The 8,697-nt window shown below is 48.1% G+C and overlaps 2 protein-coding genes across 2 annotated transcripts in view; one reads left to right on the top strand and one right to left on the bottom strand.

Annotated features, from left to right (window-relative positions):
- The window catches only part of ppp4r4 (protein phosphatase 4, regulatory subunit 4), a 29,989-nt gene extending 25,213 nt beyond the window's left edge, over positions 1 to 4,776 (top strand). The window contains 3 exon segments of the mRNA XM_055023038.1: positions 774 to 823; positions 894 to 1,224; positions 3,853 to 4,776. Coding sequence (XP_054879013.1) covers positions 774 to 823; positions 894 to 1,224; positions 3,853 to 3,886 — 415 coding nt within the window. The 3' untranslated portion in view covers positions 3,887 to 4,776.
- Positions 4,777 to 4,886: 110 nt separating this feature from the next.
- The window catches only part of LOC129353676 (protein Z-dependent protease inhibitor-like), a 3,877-nt gene continuing 66 nt past the window's right edge, over positions 4,887 to 8,697 (bottom strand). The window contains exons 1-6 of the mRNA XM_055023041.1: positions 8,541 to 8,697; positions 7,621 to 7,909; positions 6,341 to 6,628; positions 5,979 to 6,252; positions 5,761 to 5,908; positions 4,887 to 5,412 (exon numbers count right to left, since the gene is read on the bottom strand). The exon at positions 8,541 to 8,697 is cut by the window's right edge and continues 66 nt beyond it. Of these exons, the coding sequence (XP_054879016.1) occupies positions 5,224 to 5,412; positions 5,761 to 5,908; positions 5,979 to 6,252; positions 6,341 to 6,628; positions 7,621 to 7,909; positions 8,541 to 8,697 (1,345 nt within the window). The 3' untranslated portion in view covers positions 4,887 to 5,223. The remainder of the gene's footprint in view (positions 5,413 to 5,760; positions 5,909 to 5,978; positions 6,253 to 6,340; positions 6,629 to 7,620; positions 7,910 to 8,540) is intronic.

Below are 8,697 nucleotides of genomic sequence, written 5' to 3' on the forward strand. Positions count from 1 at the left end.
TGCGACCTGCAGCCAAACAGCATGTCAGTCTGGGTGTTTGGCGGTCACCCAGTCCGTTACACCGATCAGACCGAAACAGCTGCCAACATCTTCTGGATTAGTTGGGTATTCGGCAACTCCTCACTGCAGCAATCCTGTTATCATGACTCCAGATAAGTAGTTATTTATTTGGATAGTTGAGGTAGCACACCAAATATTGAGCATTAGCATTTGACCTAAAATGCTAATTGACTTGGAAATAACCAGATGTGGACTACCAAAATAAAAGCTGGATCTTCATAATCTCCTGCTTCATGTCATTTCATGACAGGAAATGTGACTTTATCATTTCTTTTTCTCTTTTCTTATCCAACATTTCAGCCTAAAACAAAAGATGAGCCGTTTGAAAGACGACAGAGACGTTTTCTGATAGAAATACAGTTTTTCTTTCAGAGATGAAGAACTCCAACCAGTCCATTCCAGTCCAGTCCACACCGGTCCAGTAAAGACCAGTCCAATCCAGTCCAGTGAAGTCCATTCCAGTCCAGTAAAGACCAGTCCAATCCATTCCAGTCCAGTCCAGTCAAGTCCATTCCAGTCCAGTAAAGACCAGTCCAATCCAGTCCAGTACAGACCAGTCCAATCCAGTCCAGACCAATCCATTCCAGACCAGTCCAATCTAGTCCAGACTGGACCGGTTCAGTCCAGTCCAGTCCAATCCAGACCGGTCCAGGTTCTGTAGAGCTTATCTAAACATCCTGACTAACATGTTCTGGATTTTCTGTGTGATTTAGGAAGGTCAAAGATCTCAGCGGTTCTTCGGGTCTTAGAAAATCCACCAGAGGTAATCGCTCACTTTAGAATCATTCCTTATGTAATTGTTTCTGCTCTTACATCACTTCCTGTTCCCACAGACGACTCAGTGAAGACCGCCCACTTCACCTTGACAACCCAGTCCACCTCTTCCGTGCCGGTTCTGATCCGAAGCAAAACGACCAGCCTCCTGGACCAGGCCAGCCTGCTGGAGCAAAGGGAGCACAGAACCAGCACCCTGGACCAAAGGACTGGGAACCGAGACCAGCGGAACCACATGATGGAGCACAGAACCAGTTCCCTAGAGGAGAGAGAGCACAGAACCAGCACCCTGGACCATCGGGACCACAGAACCAGCAACTTGGCTCAGCGCAGCAAGACGATGGAGCGTGGGAGCAGCATGAAAGATAGTCAGTCCAGGAAGCTGTCCATGTGAGTCTAGTGGACAAACTGGTTCCACAAAACACCTTAAGACCAGTGAAATTAGGACAGGAGGTCTGCTTCATCGGGTATCAGGTGAAGGTTGAGTTTCGGTGCGGTCTACTTCCTGACTGGATTAGCTCCCATTGTTCTGGTTGAGTTTGGGTGTGGTCTACTTACTGACCTGGTTAGTTCCCATTGTTGTGGTTGAGTTTGGGTGTGGTCTACTTCCTGACTGGATTAGCTCCCATTGTTGTGGTTGAGTTTCGGTGCGGTCTACTTCCTGACCCGATTGGTTCCCATTGTTCTGGTTGAGTTCGGCTGCGGTCTACTTCCTGACCGGATCTGTTTTCATTGTTTTGGTTGAGTTTCGGTGCGGTCTACTTCCTGACCCGGTTAGTTCCCATTGTTCTGGTTGAGTTTCGGTGCGGTCTACTTCCTGACCGGATCTGTTCCCATTGTTCTGGTTGAGTTTCGGTGCGGTCTACTTCCTGACCGGATCTGTTCTCATTGTTTTGGTTGAGTTTCGGTGCGGTCTACTTCCTGACTGGGTTTGTTCCCATTGTTCTGGTTGAGTTTCGGTGCCATCTACTTCCTAACTGGATTAGTTCCCATTGTTCTGATAGGTTTGGTGCGGTCTACTTCCTGACCCGGTTAGTTCCCATTGTTCTGGTTGAGTTTCGGTGCGGTCTACTTCCTGACCAGTTAGTTCCCATTGTTCTGGTTGAGTTTCGGTGCGGTCTACTTCCTGACCCGGTTAGTTCCCATTGTTCTGGTTGAGTTTCGGTGCGGTCTACTTCCTGACTGGATCTGTTCTGTTCTGGTTGAGTTTCGGTGCGGTCTACTTCCTGACCCGGTTAGTTCCCATTGTTCTGGTTGAGTTTCGGTGCGGTCTACTTCCTGACTGGGTTGGTTCCCATTGTTCTGGTTGAGTTTCGGTGCCATCTACTTCCTAACTGGATTAGTTCCCATTGTTCTGATAGGTTTGGTGCGGTCTACTTCCTGACCCGGTTAGTTATCATTGTTCTGGTTGAGTTTCGGTGCGGTCTACTTCCTGACCCAGTTAGTTCCCATTGTTCTGGTTGAGTTTCGGTGCGGTCTACTTCCTGACCCGCTTAGTTCCCATTGTTCTGGTTGAGTTTCGGTGCGGTCTACTTCCTGACGGATCTGTTCTCATTGTTTTGGTTGAGTTTCGGTGCGGTCTACTTCCTGACCCGGTTGGTTCCCATTGTTCTGGTTGAGTTTCGGTGCGGTCTACTTCCTGACCCGCTTAGTTCCCATTGTTCTGGTTGAGTTTCGGTGCGGTCTACTTCCTGACCGGATCTGTTCTCATTGTTTTGGTTGAGTTTCGGTGCGGTCTACTTCCTGACCCGGTTGGTTCCCATTGTTCTGGTTGAGTTTCGGTGCGGTCTACTTCCTGACCCGATTGGGTCCCATTGTTCTGGTTTAGTTTCGGTGCGGTCTACTTCCTGACCCGGTTAATTCCCATTGTTCTGGTTGAGTTTCGGTGCCATCTACTTCCTGACCCGGTTAGTTCCCATTGTTCTGGTTGAGTTTCGGTGCGGTCTACTTCCTGACCGGATCTGTTCTCATTGTTCTGGTTGAGTTTCGGTGCGGTCTACTTCCTGACCCGGTTGGTTCCCATTGTTCTGGTTGAGTTTCGGTGCGGTCTACTTCCTGACCCGATTGGGTCCCATTGTTCTGGTTTAGTTTCGGTGCGGTCTACTTCCTGACCGGTTAATTCCCATTGTTCTGGTTGAGTTTCGGTGCCATCTACTTCCTGACCGGTTAGTTCCCATTGTTCTGGTTGAGTTTCGGTGCGGTCTACTTCCTGACCCGGTTAGTTCCCATTGTTCTGGTTGAGTTTCGGTGCGGTCTACTTCCTGACCGGATCTGTTCTCATTGTTTTGGTTGAGTTTCGGTGCGGTCTACTTCCTGACCGGATCTGTTCTCATTGTTCTGGTTGAGTTTCGGTGCGGTCTACTTCCTGACCGGATCTGTTCTCATTGTTTTGGTTGAGTTTCGGTGCGGTCTACTTCCTGACCGGATCTGTTCTCATTGTTCTGGTTGAGTTTCGGTGCGGTCTACTTCCTGACCCGGTTAGTTCCCATTGTTCTGGTTGAGTTTCGGTGCGGTCTACTTCCTGACCCGGTTAGTTCCCATTGTTCTGGTTGAGTTTCGGTGCGGTCTACTTCCTGACCCGATTGGTTCCCATTGTTCTGGTTTAGTTTCGGTGCGGTCTACTTCCTGACCCGGTTAGTTCCCATTGTTCTGGTTGAGTTTCGGTGCGGTCTACTTCCTGACTGGGTTGGTTCCCATTGTTCTGGTTGAGTTTCGGTGCCATCTACTTCCTAACTGGATTAGTTCCCATTGTTCTGATAGGTTTGGTGCGGTCTACTTCCTGACCCGGTTAGTTCCCATTGTTCTGGTTGAGTTTCGGTGCCATCAACTTCCTGACCCGGTTAGTTCCCATTGTTCTGGTTGAGTTTCGGTGCGGTCTACTTCCTGACCCGGTTAGTTCCCATTGTTCTGGTTGAGTTTCGGTGCGGTCTACTTCCTGACCCGGTTAGTTCCCATTGTTCTGGTTGAGTTTCGGTGCGGTCTACTTCCTGAACTGTTTTTCTGGTTTTCTTTCGGCAGGAACAGGAAGTCCAACTCTCTCCAGTCAGAATGAGAGTGAAGCTGATGATGTCATCACTTACACTTGATTCCATCGGCCAATCAGGTGCCTGGAAGCGGTTTCATGGCGACGCCCAGAACCGGTGGATGCTGAGCGATCCTACTGAGCACTGTGTATTCAACCATCTCATGGCTTCATTTGATTGGTTCACCTGCAGGTTGTAGGTGTGATCTCATCGGACAGTGATCACCGCGGGCAACCAAACAGGAGTTCATCTTGGACTGGTGGAAATCAGAAATTATTTTAAAATAAATAACTGAATGAAAACGGCTTTCATGGAGTTTTTGTGCCACTAGATGGAGGTTCAGAGAAAAGAGCCTCAGAAAGAGAAGGTCATCAGAGTCCAAACAGCTGGTTCCTCCAACGATCTCACCTTTCCTCACCTTTTGCTCCAATCCATCAACAAACTTCAGTTTATTTCATTCAGACTTTCTGTGGCAGAACAACAGGAAGTGCAAAACTGTGAAGGAAATTGGTGGCTTTAAACATTTTTGACAGGAAACCCTGCAAAGTGTGGAGTGCACCATCTACAGACAGAAACAGCTGTGACAGATTTCCTTTGACTAGGCCAGTCAGACTCAGATTAAGCTACAGCTGGATTACAATTGGTGAAAGTGGATATTTTTTATTTTTCCAGGTTTTCATAGTAGAAGGCCAAAAATGAAATGGAAACCATACTTTTCAGATTATCAGGGTGCAAAATGTTGAACTAATTTTTCATCAGTTTCACAGTTCTGGGTTATCTAATACAAAGATAGCATATTTTAACAAATCTTTAAATAAAAGAAAAAAATATTTTCTAATTGATTTTTTGTTCTTTCTGTCGCGTTTCCTCAGAGAAACTGACTTATTGGTTGAATAAAATCTACAGTAAACATTAATCTGCTGCAGTAGTTTTGTGTGTTTCCAATCAGCCGGCTACGTTAGAAACTTCAGAGCGAATCCAGTTTTTATCTCGGTTTGTCTTGGAAGGAAAATCATCAGGAGACTCGGGTATGTGATGAGTTTTATTAAAACCGTTTATGATCAGAACCAAACATTCAGCATTAGCTCAGTGCTAAAAGCTGCTAGCATGCAAGAAACAACAAAATAAATAGGATGCAGCATTAGCTCAGTGCTAACAGGAAGTGCTTGACAATAAACAGGATGATGATTAGTAGGAATGGAACGGGGTTTAATGTTCTGGATCTGTTTAACTCTTGACCCATCGGGCGTTCCCTGCGGCCCTTTCAGGGGACTCCCCCTCATGTCTAACACTACAGATAGACAGGAAGTGAGGCTACAACCTGCCTCTACAGGTGGGCGGAGCTTCAAAGGGGGCGGTTCTCGGCTCAGTTCTCTGTGGGGTTGGTGACTCGACCCATGAGGAGCAGGCTGCCGCTGGCCTGCTGGTAGATGATGAAGATGAAGGGTCGGTTGAAGGTGAGGCGTGGCGGCGGCGAGGAGAAGGCAGTGGCCCCGCCCCCTGAGCCGCCATCGTCTCCACTCTCATCCATGGTGACGACGGAGGCGTGATACACCTGAGGAGGAAACAGAGCGGCTACCCAGGATGCTGTGACGTCAGATCGAACAGGTACATCGAGACTGAAAACTTCAGCCTTTCAGATTCATTGGAACTATTCTCAGTCAATATTCCCTGGGTTTGTTAGCTTAGCATTAGCATTAGCATAGCTCTGTTGGTTTATGAGTCAACATGGAGGGCAGTTAACCAGTTCACCCAGCAGATGCGGTGTTGCTGTGGACTAGGAACACAGGAGAAGATACCAACACACTGCCCGTCCTCATCCAAGTGAATATTCAAACCCAAAAACATTTCAGGGCCTCAGACTTATTTTTTTAACTTTCAAGGATTTGACTGGGCCACTAACCTGAGAGAGGCTGGCTCCTGAAGCCCCGCCCATGCTGCTGAAGTCATCGCCATCTTGGAACACCTGCGTAACGTAGAGCGCCTGCAAAACGTCTTTCAGGGCATAGGAGCGCTTCAGCTGGAAGACAGGAAGTTGCACCTCCAGCTTCCTGTTGACAGAACAGACGGGTCAGAATCGTACACTGAGAGTCGAGGAATGAAGGAGATGAAGGGCCTCACGTCTTCTTCAGCTGGCGGATCCAGGCCCGGATCTTCTCTGAGGTCATTTCCTCCTCCACGGTGGTCAGGTCCACATCTTCGTCTGGCAGCACCGCCAACATGGCGGCGCCATCTGCCATCGGCAGCTTGAGCACGCCGGCCTTCACGCCGCGGTCGTACGCCAGGAAGTACTTGTCGGCCCGAAACATCATGGGAACCATGGCGACATGATAACGGTCGACGTAGAAACGCTCGACCTGAGTCAGTGAGGTGTTGAAGAGAGGACTGAAGCGCACTGCAACACAGCAGAACACAGCGGCCTAGTCAAAGCACACAGCAGAACACAGCAGCCTAGTCAAAGCACAGCTGTGGGAGGGACTCACTCTGGTAGGCGGCGGCGGACACGAGCAGCAGCTGGGTCCGGCGGTCCAGGGAGCTCAGCAGGTTCTGGTCCTGGTGTCGGGTCAGGTCCTGGACCCAGCGGTTGATGACGTCCTGGGCTTCCGCCGGGCTGGAGAAGGACACGCTCTGCATCTGTCCGCCATATTTGGTCTGAACCAGATCCTGGAAGGACGGCGACGTCTGGAAGCTCCGGTCCAGGAAGAGCGCGGCGCCCTGCTGCAGGCGGAGGGCCGGCTGCAGGACGGCGTCCCTCAGGGCCTGGAACTGATCTGTAGGCAGAGGAAGTTCAACTACAGACCTTGACTGCAGCAATCTGGATCATTCAGACACAACAAATCATGCAGGTTTATTTTCATATTTTCACCAAGTCATCCATTTATTTATGAATGTCACAGTTTTGTGTGAGCAACAGACAACCTCAATTTCCTGGTGGCATTAATAAAGTTGTTTCTATTCTATTGTTTTAAACTAAATATTTCATTCACAAGCTAAATATTTAGCTTAGATCTAGTTAGCAAGCTAAGTATTTCATAATTAATTTACCGGCTATTTGTTTAGCTATTTGGCTCCAAATTAAGTATTTCCAAAGCGCAAAGTTATTTTCCAAGCCAAATCTTTAGCTTGCTGGTAAATATTTAGTTAGCAGAGGTCTGCTAACTAAATATTTAGGTTGTCAGCAAAATATGGACATCCAAGTTTAATTTGGATTTAAATATTTAGCTATTAAATCCAAATACAATCTTTATATTCCAAACTAAACATATAATTTCCAGTTTAAAGATTTAACTTGGACACTAAATATTTAACTAAACCTTGTTGATTTAGCCTATTTAGAAATTAAATTTAGAAATTAAATATTAATTTCCAAACTAAATACTTAATTTGCAAAGTAAACAAAATATTTAGTTAGCAAATCCAAAATATGAATTGTAAATTAAATATATCCATTTAGGAAATTCTGAAATTTTATGGAACATTAGGTCCACAGAAAAAATAATTCAAACCTTTTTGTTTCTGTGGCTCTGATGTGGACCCGACCAGAACCAGAACCTGCTGATGAAAACTAAATGTTTAGTTAGACTCTAAATATTTAACTTACTTACTAACTAAATATTTAGGTTGGAAAATATTTGTTGCTTTGGAACTGTGACAAGTAAATGAATGAATGATTAGCTTCCGTTTTCTGCAATAATTATTGCTGTTCACTTTTAGGTTTGCAGACTTCCGGCCTCTTCCGGGTCATGCTGGGGTCGCGGCCCACCTGGCAGAGTCTGGGGGTCCAGTCCGGTCAGGGTGAGTCCCTGCAGCAGCTGGTTCTGGGTCGGCCCGCTGGTTCCGCCCAGCACAGCCAGCATTCCCGCAAAGACGGCGAGCGGAGCCAGCAAGACGTTGTCGTCGGTTCGGCCCGCCACCGCCCGGTACAGCCGCGCCCCGAAGTCTGCGCTCCGGTCCAGGAGGTCCAGCTGGGCGGGACCGGGGGTCTGCGGGGCCGCGGGGCCCGCCAGGAGGAAGAGGAGGGCCAGGTGCAGGAAGAGGAAGGCAGCCATGGTCTGCGGCAGCGGGAACAAAGTCACGTTAACGTCAGAACCAGGGCAGGTCCAGAAGGTTCTGGAAGATCCGTTCAGTCCAACAGAACCGGATCCATCTACAGCAGAACTGCGTCTGGTCCACTGCTGATCACATGATCGATACAGTCATTCCCAAACTAATGACGTCATCACCCGGGACCGGGTCGGTTACCATGGCAACAGGTGGAGGTCAGTTACCATGGTGACAAGTGAAGCGTCCTGCTGCTAAAGACCCGAAACTGAACAGTTCAGAACCTTTTCTAAAGAATCACACAGACGGATCCGGACCGGGACTAAATCTGGGATCCGGTGACTCAGAACCGTTCATTTGGTTTGAACTGGACCCGACCAGAACCAGAACCTGCGGATGAAAACATGAGGAACTCAGAGCTTCCCCTGACTGCTGATCGATCATCGTTATCATCATCATCATCCTCCGATCAGCGGGGCCACGCCCTCTGCCGATCATGACGTCATTGTTGTTTACGTTCTATTTGATAAATCGAGTCGTTATCAGTTTGAAGATATTAATAATCGACAGATCAGCAGCAGGAGTGGGCGGAAAGATGAGCTGATCGATAATTGATGAGGCCAAAAACCAACAGCAGCTCACCTGCAGCTCGGCGGCGCCTTTCATCCTCGCTTTGATCCTCGCTTTCTGCAGCGAAAACTCGCGCTGCGTCAACAAGCGCAACGCGCCGGAAGTCAGGGGCAAGGCCACGCTCTCACTTTCAAAACAAGAGCTAAAATGAAGCAGAACAGAGCCGACC

This window comes from Poeciliopsis prolifica, unplaced genomic scaffold (genome assembly GCF_027474105.1).
Source record: "Poeciliopsis prolifica strain line A6 unplaced genomic scaffold, Auburn_PproV2 SCAFFOLD094, whole genome shotgun sequence".
NCBI lineage: Eukaryota > Metazoa > Chordata > Actinopteri > Cyprinodontiformes > Poeciliidae > Poeciliopsis > Poeciliopsis prolifica.